The sequence below is a fragment of the Ctenocephalides felis genome, unplaced genomic scaffold (assembly GCF_003426905.1).
Source record: "Ctenocephalides felis isolate EL2017-DRISC unplaced genomic scaffold, ASM342690v1 CF-g0.4_SCAFFOLD_01604, whole genome shotgun sequence".
Lineage (NCBI taxonomy): Eukaryota > Metazoa > Arthropoda > Insecta > Siphonaptera > Pulicidae > Ctenocephalides > Ctenocephalides felis.
In genome coordinates this window covers 5,233,081-5,250,640 of record NW_020537758.1, presented here as the reverse complement: position 1 = coordinate 5,250,640, position 17,560 = coordinate 5,233,081, and the positions used below count along the sequence as shown (strand labels likewise).

The window sequence follows — 17,560 nt, the reverse complement described above, 5'->3', positions numbered from 1 at the left end:
TTGTTCGGACGAAAAATGCAAATTAAAATTACGAATAAAATGATATTAGGTTGTCAAATATCTCCCTTCCGCTTTTTTGCTCTTGGTTTATAATACAAAAAGGCGGAAGGGAGATATTTGACAACCTTATATATGCAACGTTAAGTGATTCTACGTTTTAGTTAGAAAATGTTTGTATGTAAAAAAGAAAAGGGCTGTTTTTAGGGTTTTCACAGCAATTATTCGATTTTTTCTCGCCGTAAGAACCATCTTTGGACTTCAACAAACATTTTAAAAAAAGAATTGGCCAAATTGGTCCAGGCGTTGTTGTTGTTGAGTTATGCGCTTACCAACACATTTTGCGATCCATTTTTATATATAAGATATATATATATATATATATATGTATATACATATATATATATATATATATATATATATATATAGATATACACCTAAGTCTGTTTCTACACGGTCTTTTTGTACACGGTTTTGATATAACACGGTTTGAAAATTGAATATTTTTAATTTTTTTACACGATTTTATTCCATTTAGCACGATTTGAAATTTTATGTACATAAATTTTTTTGTCAAATTTATTTTTTGCGAAGTATGTTCATATCACAAAAAAGTATTTATGAAAGAAAAAAGTCTGAAACCATCGATAGTATCGATAGTTTGCAAACACTAGCTTAAAGATTTAAGTGAAATCCCCTTTAGCGCGGACAAACAATTTTTACTGGTCAAAGCAAATGTGAATAGCACTAATTTAGGGGAATTATTATTAAAATAAACATGAATTCTTGTTTTTCACTCATTTTAATAGGTTTTAGAGAGTAGGACAAATCACCCATTTTTGTATAAGATCAATGTCTTTTTTTACACGTTTTTTTTTACACGGCTTCTTCTGGAACCAATCTCCGTGTAAAAACAGACTTAGGTGTATATATATACATATATATATATATATATATATATATTATTTTATTTAATTTTTTTACCGAGCTCGAAAAATTCATCTTCTTATTCATCTCATGTTGTCTCTTGACTGCAACAAAAGGCCTCTCATTTTTATTATCCGAAGACGACATTTTGTAATTTTCCGACACCATTTTATTATATCCGTTTCCGGGTGAAAGTGTTCCGTTTCCGGAAAATGTTCCGGAAGTCGTCATCTTGTTTCCGGATGTTGTCATTGTATGGTACTTCCTTGAAGAGGTTCTGAAGAAAAAACAGAAATTTGAGGTTTGGGGTGAGTTTTTTGAAAGAAAGTTGTATGGGGGTGTATTAAAAGGTAGATGCAAGTTTGTGGGGAATTCTATTAGCTTTACAATGGTGTATAATGTTTAAAGTGTTTTAGAAAAGTTTGTGTTAGTTTTTTTTTAAACGTAGGAAAGAGTCCTGGTGAAAGAGGTTTGGGGGTTGGAAAAAATTTTGGAGTTTTAGTTGAGTTTTTGAGAAAAAATTGTATGGGGGTGTATTGAAGTATGAACAGGGTTATATAGGGAATTGTATTAGCTTTACAATGGTGTATAATGTTTGCAGTATTTCAGAAGAGTTTGTATTAGTTATTTTGATAAACGGGAAAAAATGTCCCAAGCAAAAGCATTGCAAGACAAAGTATAGGGTAGTTCTGAGGAGAGAGTAAGACGTTTGGAGTTTGGTGCAAGTTTTTGCAAAAACATTGTAAAGGAGTGTATTAAAGTATAGATGCACGTTTGTAGATAATTTTATTGGCTTTACAATGGTATATAATGTTTATAGTGTTTTAGAAGAGTTATTTTGGTAAACGTAAAAAAATGTCCCAAGTAAAAGTACTGGAAGACGAATTTCAGAGTTGTTCTCAATATAGACACAGAATTCTGATTTTGATGCAAGTTTTTGAAATTAATGTGTATAAATGTGCACATAAATGTTAATGCAAAATTGTAGAAAAGTTTACTGGCTTTTTTTTTATTTATTTATTATAATGGCATCTTGGCTTTACAATGGTGTATAATATTTATAACATTTTAAAAGAGTTTGTATTAGTTATTTTGGCAAGCGTGAAAAAATGTCCCAATCGAAGGTATTAGAAAACATCCAAGAGTTATATATTTAATAAGACATAATGAAATTTAAATGCAATTTCATAGAGATTTTAATTAGCTTTTAAACGATATATAACACTTGATACACTTCAGAGAAATTTCTATTAGTTATTTTGAAAAATATAAAAAAATTTTTGAAACCACTTGATGAAACCAGTAAATTTCAATTTAGCATACGTAGTAATTTTAATTATTTATTTATATATATTAGGTTGTCAAATATCTCCCTTCCGCTTTTTTGCTCTTGGTTTATAATACAAAAAGGCGAAAGGGAGATATTTGACAACCAAATATTGTAATTATTAATTATATCAAACAATTTTTTTTTATTTTCTTACTACATCAAATACAATCAAATAAATATTTTTCAGTATATAATATTTTTTTCTTACCTGTGTGGTAAATCTGGTGACTCCTGGACACTCCTGGTAGTTTCCACATGTATTGGTATTGACCAATCTTCATCATCGTCTGCAAAAGCTGTTGTATCACTTGTATATCCATCAGCCCTTTAGAAAATAAAATAAATTAGAATTTAAAAATACTAAAAATAATAGACACCCTTAATAATAACAGCAATAGCCACAAATTCGATTAAAGTACTCGAGGGCATTATTTAAGTTCAAATGGTAATTATAAGTACACAGAGTTGTTTTAGAGCGTTATGATGTTATACAATATTATAAACAATTTAATTTTCAACAAATTTGTCTAATATACTATATACTTAGGACAATTAATCTGGAAGTTACAAGACATTTAAGGCAAAATGCACACATAAATTTTCCTCTCACCTGTGACTAGCGCTCGGTCTATAGTGCCTAGAATTCTTCCCATAATTAAATTCTGAACTAAAATCATTGCTATAGTTTCTCTGGTTTGTAGAAATGCTGCTGTAACCATTAGTTCTGCTGAATTCTTTACCCTGCTTCCGCAGCAGCAATTTTTGCTGCTGCATTTGCAGCCACGTCAAACCTGTCGGAGTTGGCGTCGGAGAAGTCGGGCTGAAAAAAGCAAAAAAATGGTTAAAAATTTTGAAAAATTGGTGAAAATAATAAAACTAGGTGTGAGTTATATTTTGCCTTAAGGCAAGTTATATGGAGTATATCGTTTAGGTAGAAATGAAGCTGATTTGCATCATGTCACATCTCGAACTTTTTTTGAAAGTTTACTAAAAATCTCGGAAAATTTTTTCTACACAAAGCAACTGTTATATATCATTGAAGAGCTTATAAAATTCTCTACAAATTCGCATATAAATATTTATATGTCTTCATTCAAAGTCATCTTCAAAATTCCTCCTTTTTCTCATCTGTCCAATATTTACAAAACTGAAATACCTTCGGCTTCTACCATATCACATTTCATAGAATATTTTGCGTATTTTTTACATTTTATTAAATATCTTAAAACTTTTCCTAAAGGTGTAATAAATGTTATATATTGTTAAAAAGGAGATATAATTCTCTATAGAATGGTGTAAAAAGTTATATAACTCTTCATCCAAAGTCATCTCCAAAATCTAGCTTTAGTTGCCCAAATTTTTGTGTGAACTTTTTTCAAGTTTTATCAAAAATCTCAAAAACTCTTCTCCACATATAGTAATTATTATATACCATTAGAAAGCTTATAGAATTCTCTACAAACTCGTATATAAATATTTATATGTCTTCATCCAAAATCACCTTCAAAATTCCTCCTTTTTCTCACCTGTCCAATATTTACAAAACTGAAATACTTTCGACCTCGACAGTATCATATTTCATGGAACATTTGGCGTATTTTTTTTACATTTTTTTTAAATATCTCAAAACTTTTCCCAAAGGTGTAATGAATGTTATACATTGTTAGAAAGGTGATTCAATTCTCTACAGAATTGTGTAAAAAGTTATATGACCCTTCATCCAAAGTCATCTCCAAAATTTGTCTTTGGACTTTTCTCAAGTTTTATCGAAAATCCTAAAAACTTTCTTCGACACATAGTAACTATTATACATCATTAGAAAGCCCATAAATTCCTTTATAAATCTGTATCTAAATCCTCATACGTCTTTTACCAAAGTCACCTCCAAAATCCTCCTTTTCCTCACCTGTCTGATATTTCCAGAACGGAAACGGCGATTTCCACGCCTATAAAAAATAAACACTGGTTGCATTCGAAATGGCCGCGAAGGTAAAGTCTGTGTAATTTTTTGGCCCGAATCCAAAAAACAAGTTAAAATTAGTTTTCTAATCCTAAATGATCTCATCATCTGCACATAAACAGAACTGGGTTACGTCTTAATGCATTTTATAATGGGATTTTAGGAACAGGAATTAAAAAAATTGGAGGCAGAAGTTGCAGTTGCAGTATTTATTTTTATCAATATATTTGAATGAAGATGTATGAATATTTGGATGCCGATTTGTAAAGAATTGTATAAGCTTTTTAATGATATACAATGATTGCTGTATGTGGAAGAAAGTTTTTGAGATATTTGACAAAATTTGAAAAAAGTATAAAAACAAATTTCTGCAATTAAAGGTAGATTTTGGAGATAACTTTGGATGAAGAGTTATATAACTTTTTACACCATTCTGTAGAGAATTGTATTACCTTTCTAACCATATATAACATTTACTACACTTTTGGAAAAAAATTTGAGATTTTTAAAAAAATGTAACAAAATACTCGAAACAGTGCATGAAATGTGATACGGTAGAAGTCGAATCCTTAAAAATCTAAAAGAATGGCCTTATGCCGCATCGATTATCTTACGAAATCCTCAATGATAATTAAAAAAAAATTCAGATAATAATTCTGTAAACTTCTAGTATCGCAAAACAAATTTTAAACTAGTTGGTTTGGTATTTAGCCTTGAGGCAAGTTACATGAACTTCCCGATATATTTAAATAATCGACTTAATCAATGAAAAATAAATTATTTTATGAGTCATTAAAAGTATTACGAGTGGATTTATTACACATAATTGAAAACGAACGAACACTTTGACTCGGAGTATTTTCTAAAAGCAAATTTTCAAAAATCAATAATTTTATATAATTGAACCAGTTTTCAGGACTTTAATGGTTTATTATGTTCAAGACCAAGTACTCTATCATTATACCAAGTAAATAGTCTAATTTTAATTTTAACAAATGTCAAAAGAGCTACTCATTTTCTCAAACTTTGATGAATTTTTAAAATCAAACTATTTGTCGTAAGGCCGTAATATTTCAGTAAGTTCTATAAGACCATGGTATATATCGCTAAAAAAAATTCTATAAAAATCGGCTTAAATTTTTTTTTCAACAGTTAATTACAAGAAAACGGCTCGGTAGATTTTCACCTAAAACTGATCAGTATCATTCCCAACTAATATCTTTCGAACAGTTTTTGATTTTTTAAAATCGGTTTGGTAGGATGAGCTTAAATGTGGACGAAAAGTTTAACACTTTTTTTCAAATTACAAAGAAACGGCTTGGCAGATCGTCGCACAAAACTGACAAACGATAGTCCTCACCGAAATACATCAAATGGCTTTTAAATTTCTGAAATCGGTTCAGGCGCTTTTGAGAAAACGTCGATCAAAAGTCTAATTTTGACAAATGTCAAAAAAACTATACCAATTTTTGCAAACTTTGACGAATGTTTAAAGCTAAACGAGTTGTCGTAGGGTCGTAATATTTTAGTATGACCTAGAAAACTATGGTATCTACCGTCAAAAAAAAAAATCATAAAAATCGTCGAATTTTTTTTTTAAAAAACTTTATTACAAGAAATCGGCTCGGCCGATCTTTACCAAAAACTAATCAGCACGATTCCCAACCAATATCTATCGAATGGTTTTTGAATTTTCAGAATCGATTCAGAATTGCGGGCTAAAACGTGGACGAAAAATTTTTCACTTTTCTGCAATTTACAAAGAAACGGCCAGGCCGATCGCCGCACAAAACTCAGAGACGATAGTCCTCATCGAGATACATCAAATGGCTTTTAAATTTTTGAAATCGGTCCAGTCGTTTTGGAGAAAACGTCGATTTACGGCAAAAAATCTGTTCACACACACACACACACACATACACACACACACACATACTTTTTTCAAATTTGATCTCATTCGATTCAGAATGGCTCGAAACGTCGAGAAAACATAAAATTAGCGAATCGGATTTTTTGATGAAAACATAAACTTCTCCTTTGAGAAGTTAATATACAGTTTTATAGGTAATTTATCTGTCCAAAAGTCTGCATAAAAATATAATTATCAATCAAACAATTTTTTCAAATAAACCTTAAAAATCTAAAAGTAGTGTCCATTACAATGTTATCTCATTCGCAAAGGTGCCTCACCCACATATTACAAAACCGCGTGCGTTTACATATACAAATAACTTTCATAAATTATATTTATATCTATTGTAGTACAAAAACATTTTTTTTACTATTTTTAATAAACTATTTAAATAGTTGTGCTATTATTAAAAATAGTTATTTATGTAATAAACGTTGAATGATGGTCGAAAATTCAGTTATTAATAACATACGGCTCGATGATTTGTGTGTATTTGTGGACGCGTTTTGCAAGATAATTATAAATGATTTTGAGCAATGATGGACAAAGATTTATGTATTAGGTTGTCAAATATCTCCCTTCCGCTTTTTTGCTCTTGGTTTATAATACAAAAAGGCGGAAGGGAGATATTTGACAACCTTATAAGTTTGTATTTTATAGGTACATGTGGTAGAAATTAATTTTGTACTTTGGACTCCAAAAAAACTGTGATTTGTTGCGAAATTCATACTTAAAGTGCTTAGACGCAACAAAATAATTTTTGACAAAATTTGGTCATTTTAGAAAAATATTTTTGAGTATACCGAGATGTTGTAGAGCATTTTTATTGTTAGACAATGTTATTGTTCATTTAATTTTAAACATTTTTTCCTAAAATACTTTTTAAATCCAACAAATATTTTAAAAGATATAAATCATTCAATGCACCGCGAACGAATAAATAAATCCTTAAAACAATTGTATCATTTTGATATGAGATAATATTATAAACAATTTAATTTTGCACAAGTTTGCGAAATACACTATTTATTTTTAGCAATTAGTTTACAAGTTATAAATAAATTTTGTTGCAAAGTCTTGCATTTAAATATTTATTTTGACTTGTCCATCACTGCTTTAAACGATTACATTGCATAACTCACATATTTGTTTAATCTTGACCATATGCTTTCAAGGTTCAATCATTTTACGTTGAATTTATATATAAATATATATATATATATATATATATATATATAAATTTAGCATTCTTGTAAACACGAATTATGTCTATATGAACATTTTTCCAAATTTTGCGTAATTTTTCCAAACTATTTTCGGATTAGTACTTCGTTACTCAGAAAAATTCATCTAAAATATAAAAACTATTCATGCAATCTCAAACAGTAATAAATTACCTTTAAAACTGCATATAACAATTACATACTTTTCAAACAAAAAACATGTAAATTTTGTCTCAATTGATGATGAAACCGGTTTCAATACTAAGGTCGTCTCTTATACAATCATATATATATACATATATATATATATATATATATATATATATATATATGTATAAATAATAGTAATTGATATGTCATTGATTCCAGCAATAATGCCTACGTTTTTCTCATGTTATTGCAAAATAAAAAATATTTGTTGTCCAAATTTGGCAAACAATCGTTTTTTTCGGGACTTGCAATAAAATAAATTTGAAACGACCTTATATATAAATATTTGGAAATAAATATAAATATATATATATATATATATATATATAATAAATACAAAATTAATTATAAAACAATAAAAATACAACATAAAAATTTAAATAAAATATGTGAGTGAAAATTGTAATTACACTTTTAAATAAAAATATTTTTAATTAATCACCATCTATTCAAAATTAACTGAAAATTAGACTGTTGTATTAAACGATATTCTAAAAATATTATACAAAAATAAATTTTCGTTTATATCATTTGTATATAATAAATAAAAAATTATCAAAACTTACCTATCTGTAAGACTGTTAAAACTGGGTTTGTATGTATTCGTATTGTTTTGGGTCAAACTGTAACTTCTGGACCTCAAAGCTCCATCGGTATTACTTCTAGACATCATTGTTGAATATTTCATATTATCTGCAAAAAAAAAATTTAAAAAAAAATCTTAATTTTGTGGAAAAAATGAATAAAAAACCATTAAAATTCCGGGAAGCGCGCGGTAGAAAATAATTTAATAATAGTGTTTTGTTTCATTTTCTGTGGTTGATTGAGGTTTTTGGGTATACCGAGTTGCTGTAGGGCATTATGGTATTAGACAATATTATAAATTATTCAATTTTGAATGAATTTGCCACATATTTTATTTATTTTGAACAAACGGTTTAAATGTTGCAAGAGATGCAATAAATAAATTTACTAACACGTTGTTACTAGTAAAATTTAAATGTAAGTACGTGAACACAAATACTATTTTCAAATGCACTTGAGTATAAGGACTTGTTTTAGGGATTTACTATATTAGACAATATTGTGGATTAATTAATTTAGAACAAATTTGCTAAATATTTCATTTATTTTGAACAAGAGTTACAAGAGGTACAATAAATGAATGCACGCGTTTGCACTAAACCTAGACAGAGAGCTGATATTAATTTTGTTAATTAATTCCATATTACACTTACTTGTAAAAACATCGTCGGAGGTCTGTCTGTCGTATTTGGAAGTTCCATTTAGATTAAATTCCTGTTTTTTGGGAGTACTTGGTCCTTCGTAATCTGATGAACTTGCGTAGGCGTCACTTGCTGCAAAAATAAAAAAAAAACCTAATCAGATTTTTATAATTTTTATAAAAAAATAATTGATTTGGAGCATATTAATTGCAGTAGTCGTGCAGTTTTCGTTTCATCAAAATCGGTTCAGAGGTTCTCGAGAAAAACGTACAGAAGTACACATACTTCTGCCAATGTTAAAAATTATTGAATAAACTATTTTGGGTAATTTTTATACGCTAACTATTTGGACCTTACTTTAGAAAAATGTTAGTAATTGTTGCGTAGCATCAATAGTTATGGAGTGGTTTTTGTTTCATCAAAATCGGTTCAGCCGTTCTTAAAATAAACGTACAAATGTACGCATACTTCTGCCAACTAAAAATGATTGATTAAACTATTTTGGTATTTTGTATACGTTAACTGTTAGGACCTGGCTCTAGCAAAAATATAGTAATTCTGTAGTATCATTAATACTAATCGAGTGGTTTTTGTTTCATCAAAATCGGTTCAGCCGTTTTCGAGAAAAATGCATAAAGCTAGACATACTTCAGTCAATATTAAGAATGATTGACTCAACTGTTTTAGTAATTTTTATACGCTAACTATTTGAATCTGGTTTTAGAATTAATCATGTATTTTTGCACACCATCAATAGTAATAGTGTAGTTTTTGTTTCATCAAAATCGGTTCAGAGGTTCTCGAGAAAAACGTATAAAACTACACATACTTCTACCAATGTGAAGTTTTGGTTCAACTTTTTTAGGTAATTTTTGTACACTAACTGTTTGTACCTGGCTTTAGGAAAAACCAAGAATTTATTGCACATCATCAAAAGTAATCCAGTGGTATTTGTTTCATAAAAATCGGCTCAGCCGTTCCCCAGAAAAACGTAGAAAACTACACATACTTCTGCCAAAGTTAAGAATTAGTGTTTTAATTACTTTTTGGTAATTTTTATACGCTAACTGTTTGAACCTGGCTTTAGAAAAATCCAGGCATTTGTTGCACATTATCAAGAGTAATGTAGTGGTTTTTGTTTCATCAAAATCGGTTCAGAGGTTTTTTTAGGAAAACGTAAAAATGTACACATACTTCTGCCAATGTTAAAAAAATTTGATACAACTGTTTTGGGTATTTTTTTACGCTAACTATTTAGACCTGGCTTTAGCAAAAATATAGTAATTTTTGAGCATCATTAATAGTAATCGAGTGGTTTTTGTTTCGTCAAAATCGGTTAAGCAGTTTTCGAGAAAAACGCATAAAACTAGACATACTTCTACTATTAAGAACTTACTATTATTAATTACTCTATTAAGAATGATTGACAACTATTTTTGGTAATTTTTGTACGCTAAGTATTTGAACCTGGCTTTAAAAAAAATCAAGTAATTTTTAAATATCATTAATAGTAATCGAGTAGTTTTTGTTTCATCAAAATCGGTTCAGCCGTTCCTCAGAAAAACGTAGAAAACTACACATACTTCTGCCAAAGTGAAGTATGTTTGATTCAACTATTTTGGCAATTTCTATACGCTAACTGTTTGTACTTGGCTTTAAAAAAATGTAGTAATTGTTGAGAATTATCAATAACAATGCAGTGGTTTTTGTTTCATCAAAATCGGTTCAGCCGTTCTCGAAAAAAACGTGAAAAACTACAAGTACTTCTACCAATGCAAAGAATTTTTGGTCATTTTTATGCGCTAACAGTTTGGAACTGACTTTAGAAAAAAAATAGTACATGTGGAGCATCATCAATACCAATCGAGTGGCTTTTGTTTCATCAAAATCGGTCCAGCAGTTCCCCGACAAAACACAAAAATGTAAAAATGCTACTGCCAAAATGATCAAATACACCACAAATACACAGATTTCTTCCAACTTGCCTGAATAGTCGCCAGTATTTCCAGTAATCTTCCTCACCAGACTCGGACTGGACAAACCAGGACGCATCCTGATCATGATGGAAGCGTTTTGCAAATCCTGGTCGCCTTTTAAAGTTTCAGGAACCGGATTCCTGGTCACAGTATCGGAAAAGCTCCTGGTTAACGTACTATGGGCACTCGGGTACCCTGATGTACCTTGCCTGGTTAAAGTACTGTGCTCACTTTGCAAATCCTGATGATGATAGTTACCAGTCGAAGACCCTGGACGGACTTGTCCTAAATCCTGGTTTGTATATCCACCTCCTTGGCGTCTCAAAGTACCCTGGTACTGAGGATAATCGCTGGCTGCTGATCCTGGTCGATTGCTAAGGGATGATCCTGGCCTACCACCGTTGGTGTAATGGTAATTTGTAGTCCTCGAAGGACTTTCTAGAGGCTGGTTGTAGTTGGCATCGCTCCTGGATCTTTGGTAAGATTGCTGGGAATACGATCTGGTTCCTCCTGATGGCACCAGGCCGTAACTGAAGGGCTCGCTGTCTTCACGGGCGTGATAAGGGATGTTACTTGGGGTTGATGGTTCTTCGTTGTAACCGGAATAATCGAATCGGTGGTAACTGGAAAGAGGAAATTTGATTTTAAACCTGGTTTTATAAATAATTAAATTTATCTCCGGAACATTAATAATTGTCATTTCATTTCCAATTCAATTAAAAAAAAATAATTGCCTTAATTTGCACAAAATTGAAAAAGTGCTCCCGTATAGTCACAGTCTAAACGCATTTGCAAATAATTCTGTGCGGCGTTTTCACTTACACTGTGCTTAGTTTGGCGGCATTTTCACATTTTTCAATAGTTTTCACAAAATTGGAAAAGTGCGGTTTCGGCCATCAGTGATGTTAGAGGTAAATTTGTGGAATTATTTATTGTATTTGTTGTAACTTTTGAACGGTTTGTCTAAAATTAGTGAAATGTTTAGCAAATTTGTTCAAAATTAAATTATCTACAATGTTGTCTGAGATAATAAGGACCTACAGCAACTCGGTATACTTTAAAATGCCCTCAAAAATAAAAATGGACCCTGTTAAATTGTAGTGTAGCAACTGCTTTAGTTCCAAATCAGGAACGCGCATATATTTGTTATATTTATTGTAACTTTCGAACGATTTGTCTAAAATTGATGAAATATTCGGGAAATTTATTTAAAATTGAATAATCTACAATATTGTCTAACATCATATTGTCTTACAGCAATTCAGTGTACTTGAAAATGGCTTTTGAAAACAAACGGAAAAATATATCACGTATTAATATTGAACACATTTTCCATTACTTTATTCAATAACTCAAAAATTTTGTTCAGAACACTGATAAATTTTGCATAATTTGATATAAAATAAAAAATATATTCACTAAAAAAAATTAGTGTGTTAATTAATTTAACTTCATATTTGAGTCAAAAAATAAAATTTTACTACTGGTACATTTTTTATATTTTATTTAATATCTCAAAAAAATTATTCAGTGCTACTAATTTTCTTAATGGTTATATATAAACTTTTTAATAAAATTTAATGAATAAATTAGTTTTAAAATCATAATTACGGCATTAACTAAAATGGGAACAACTTTTTATATTTTTCTCAATATTTCGAAAATTTTGTTTTATGGTACTAAATATTTTATTGCAGTTTTGAACTCAGATAAATGAACTATAAAATTATATATATATATATATATATATATATATTTATAGCCTTTTCTTCCAAGTGCGTGGCCCTGTATTTACGACTCCGCAAATTGTTGAATTTGAATCAATTTGTCGTTCCGACCATATAAGGTTACGCTCCAATAGTCTTATACAATCAGACATATACATTTATATATATATATATATATATATATATATATATATATAAAGATAAGTTATCTGAGTATAAAACTGTATTAAAAAAAATTGTGCCACAGAGTAAAATTTTTGAGTTATGTTTTGAGTTTTGAGTTACCATTCAAAATTATAGTGCAATGAACTTAAATTTAATTTACCTAAAACTTTGTTAACAAAGTTGTTTATTATTTTATGTCAAAGTATAAACAATTTATTCAAGTATTCAACTGCATTTGAAAATTTAGTACCACGGAATAAAATTTTCGAGATAATAAATAAAATGTGAAAAAAAGGTAACTACTCGAAATTATACTGCAAATATGATTTTAAATTATTTTAGATATTAGATTTTGTTAATAAGTTTATATATTGTTTTATGTCAAATTATACACAATTTCATTGTGTTTATAACTGCATTTAAAAAAATAGTACCACGGTATAAAAATTTTGAGTTTTAGAAAGGTTACAAAAGAAAGGTTTTAAAAACATAATGTATCAAAGTGATTCGGTGATTGTAGTGATTGTAGTTTTAAACTTAGATAAATTACCAGCAAAATGATATATAATAATGTATAAAGTTATTAACAAAATATATCTTAAAAATCAAGTCAAACTTGAGAAAAACTTTAAGACGTATGAAACTTTAAAGTAATTATGTGAGCATTCACACATTTTATTCAAAAACTTTAGAAATTCACTCTGGATTAACAAATATGTTAATGCAGATTTAAACTTAGATAAATTATCTACAAAATTGCATATAACAAAGTCAAAACCCAGTAACAAAATTCTTGAAAAAAAAATATTTCCTCAAAAAATAATTTTTTCCAATATAATAATCCTATACATTTTTTCACTTTGGATTTAAACACTTCAAAAAATTGCTTCAGACTAACAAATATTTTGACGCACTTCTAAACTTACATAAATTATCTTTAAAATAGCATATAACAAACTTAAATCTCCTTAACAAAATTATTTAAAAAAATATTTTCCCAAAAAATAAATCTCATTAATAAAATAATCCGGTACAACTTTTCACTTTGGATTCAAAAACTTAAAAAAAATACTCTAGACTAACAAATATTTTGACGCACTTTTAAACTTATATAACTTATCTAAGAAATAGCATATAACAAACTTGAAGTTCCTCAACAAAATTCTTCAATAAAAAAAAAACTTCCCTAAAAAATCAATTTCCTTAAAAAATATACCGGTACAATTTTTCACTTTGGAAAAAACTTTAAAAAAATACTCCGGACAAAACTTTAAAAAAAATACTCCGGACTAACAAATATTTTAACGCACTTTTAAACTTAGATAAATTATCAACCAAATGGCATATAATAAACTTGCAACTCCTTAACAAAATTTCTTTTAAAAAAATCATTAAACTTGAAAATTTTATAAATGCACACATAAACTTTCACCGCACTTTACCACAAAACTTGCAAACTTTTGTGCACTTATTATTCCCTCAACAAATACACAAATATATACAAATATAAATTTATATATATATATATGTATATATATATAAATAAATTATTTTATATTAATTTATTATCAAAAATTTCGTACCGTTCTCTCGAGTTGCCCGGCTCCGAGTGTTCTCTGTGCAAATCGAACTCCGAAGAAGAATTGTGGGTTCCACTTCCACTCGATTTTGTGTTCTTAGTGGGTTCTGCCAAAGTGGCCCTTGTTCTCAAATCTGGGATATCCCTGACATTCGACATCATGTCCCTTAAGAGTTCGTCCAGTTCACGATGTTTGTCCTCTGAAAAAAGGATAAAGGATAATTGTTAATATACTGGTATTTAATTTATAATAATTAATATCAAATATACCAGTGAATTTTTTCACACTTTGTTTGAAAACTTAAAAAAATTACTCCAGATTAACAAATGTTTTAATGCAGTTTTAAACATAGATAAGTTATCCACAAAATGGCATCTGATTCAAATATTCTTCTGTAACAAATTTTTTCTAGAAATAACTTCAAAATCAAAATATTGTTCACAAAACTAGTGCCTTCAAATAATCCAGTACTTTTTTTTCACACTTTATTTAAAAACTTAAAAGAAATTACTCTGAGTTGACAAATATTTTAATGCAATTTTAAACTTAGATAAATTATATATGAAATGGCATATAAAAAAATTTAAACTCTCTAACCAAATTTTTCTAGAAATAAATTCAAAATGAAATCATTGTGCCCCAAAAACGCCTGACTTCCAGTTTATAAAGAGTAAGTTTGTACTATAATGTTCGAGACATTTTTCGAATAACTCGAAAACTTTGTACCGGGCGCTCTATTTTTATTAGTTTAGCAGAAACTAGATAGAATTTACTTTATATCCCTATAACCTATCACAAACACTTCGATACAAAAAATTCAAATAAATCAGGTTTGAACTCGTTGTTTTTCAATATGTTCAAGTTCCCAATATACGTAATATATACATAGGGTTGTACTAAATTTAATAAAAAAAATATTTATAATAGTATTATAAATCATATTTTATTAATTGACTTCATATTGCATATAGTTTTCCTAATAAATACAGTTAGGGGCTTGTTTTTGCCTAAAAGTGCATGCAACCTGGATCGACCCTTTGTTTTAGGTTAACGTGCACACGGGAAATCTTGGGAAAACTTTCACTTCTGTTTTTACTCTTAGCTATGAATGTTTTACAAATTATACATAATTGTTTTAGATACTCATTTTAAGTTAGTTTAGCATAAAGTAGATATTATAAACAACGATTTTATGTAATAAATATACTTCAATTTGTAACTGAATAATCATATTTTTTTATTTTTTTCAAATAACTGTAAAATTTTGTTCCGGGTACTATTTTTGGGTTAGCTTAGCAGAAATTAGATAAAATTTACTTTATATCCCTATAATCTATCACAAATACTCCGATACAAAAAATTCAAATAAATTAGGTTTGAACTCGCTACAATATGTCCAAGTTTGCGATTTGCAATATACATAATATATACTTAGGGTTGTACTAAATTTAATAAAAAAATATTTATAATAGTATTATAAATCATATTTTATTAATTGACTTCACATTGTATATTGTTTTCTTAATAAATACAGTTAGGGGCTTGTTTTTGCCTAAAAGTGCACGCAACCTGGATCGACCCTTTGTTTTAGGTTAAGGTGCACACGGAAAATCTTGGGAAAAGTTACACTTCTGTTTTTACTCTTAGCTATGAATGTTTTACAAATTATACCTATTAAATAATGTTTTAATGTGTTAGATACTCCTTTTAAGTTAGTTTAGCATAAAGTATATATTATAAACAATGATTTTATATAATAAATAATAAATAAACTTTGTACCGGGCTCTCTATTTTTATTAGCTTAGCAGAAACTAGATAAAATTTAGTGAAAATTCATATAATCTGTCTTGAAGGTTCGGAAACAAAAATTCTAATAAATTAGGTCTTCATTCGCCCAATTTTGCAAGTCTGTTATAGAAAATTTGGGACATTTTTCTAAATTTTTTTGAAAAACTCGAAAACTTTGTACCGAGCACTCTATTTTTATTAGCTTAGCAGAAACTAAAATTTACTAAAAATCCACGCCAACAGTTATATACACTCCAATGAAAAAATTCAGATAAAATAAATTTTAACCCGACAACCCTCTGGAAGCCAATTACATAATTTTCAGGACATTTTTCTGCATTAATTTAAATATCTAAAAAAAACTTTGTACCGGACACTCTTTTTTTAGTTAGCATAGCAGAAACTAGATAAAATTTACTAAATACTTATTTAATAATTAATTTTTAAAATTTAATATAATTTTTTTATTACCTGCAGGTGAAGGTTGACTCAATTGCGAAGAACTATTTTCCGAACAAGCCGAATTTAGTCTAAAATTATTATTAGGGGTAGGAGTATTATTTGTAGAAAAATTTGTACTTGTTGTTTGGTGTCTACTGTGTCCTGAGGAATGACCTAATAATAAAAAAATAATATTAATGAATTTATTTATCAATAAATAATTTATCTATTATTACCTGTTGTGGATATTCCACTGTCCATAGAAAGAGTCAAGGGAGAAATTACACTTTGTTTGGGGACATTTTGTCTTCCAGGCAAAACTGGGGAATAAAATTAAATTTATATATTTCTTAAATTTATTTATAATGTTATTTATTTGTCTATTTACCTTGTGTAGTAATTTGTTCTGTAACTTGATAGGAAATTTGATGTTTCGGTTTATTTGCAACAGTTGCATATAAAGATCCATCTAAGGGCCCTGTTGTATGTGGTTGATTTAAATCTGTAAAAAATAAAAATTTATTAAGAAAAAGTTTGTTTAAAAAATTATATTATGTTAAAGATTTGTAAGTAAATATTCGTGAATGTTTTGGAAGTTAATACTGGGTTGTAAATGTGTTTAAAAGCTATTTACAAGTGTTTTTGTAAGTTTTTGGTGTTTTGGTAAATAACTTCAAAAATTTTCTCTAGGTAAGTAAATTATATTATTTATCATGAAACTTATATAAATTGTGTATATATTAGTTTAATTATTTATATAATGTTTCTAACAAAATTTATTTAAAAAAAATACTTAAAAATTTTACCTAATCTTGGCCATGTGCATTTTTTTAGTTTTTATTAAATAACTCAAAAATTTTGTTCAAGACAAACTGATATTGTATTGCAGGATTATTTTGTAATCATTTTTTTTTAGAATGGTTTTCTTTAGAATAATAATATATATTGTTATCAACAAAATTCGATTGTAAATTTTGTTTAAAATTCGAATTTGATATTTTCAGTGTTAATTTAGTACTTTCTGGGTACATTTTTGCAGTTTTTAATAAATAACTCGAAATTTTTTATAAAAATTAGTGAATCGACATATTAAACCT

General features: G+C 28.3%; 1 protein-coding gene across 1 annotated transcript in view; it reads right to left on the bottom strand.

Moving 5' to 3' along the window:
• LOC113373106 overlaps positions 1 to 17,560 on the bottom strand; it is a 33,823-nt gene that overhangs the window by 9,200 nt on the left and 7,063 nt on the right. The window contains exons 7-16 of the mRNA XM_026613428.1: positions 16,852 to 16,965; positions 16,700 to 16,783; positions 16,494 to 16,637; positions 14,237 to 14,432; positions 10,771 to 11,384; positions 8,798 to 8,917; positions 8,126 to 8,252; positions 2,865 to 3,074; positions 2,463 to 2,579; positions 982 to 1,201 (exon numbers count right to left, since the gene is read on the bottom strand). Coding sequence (XP_026469213.1) covers positions 982 to 1,201; positions 2,463 to 2,579; positions 2,865 to 3,074; positions 8,126 to 8,252; positions 8,798 to 8,917; positions 10,771 to 11,384; positions 14,237 to 14,432; positions 16,494 to 16,637; positions 16,700 to 16,783; positions 16,852 to 16,965 — 1,946 coding nt within the window. The remainder of the gene's footprint in view (positions 1 to 981; positions 1,202 to 2,462; positions 2,580 to 2,864; positions 3,075 to 8,125; positions 8,253 to 8,797; positions 8,918 to 10,770; positions 11,385 to 14,236; positions 14,433 to 16,493; positions 16,638 to 16,699; positions 16,784 to 16,851; positions 16,966 to 17,560) is intronic.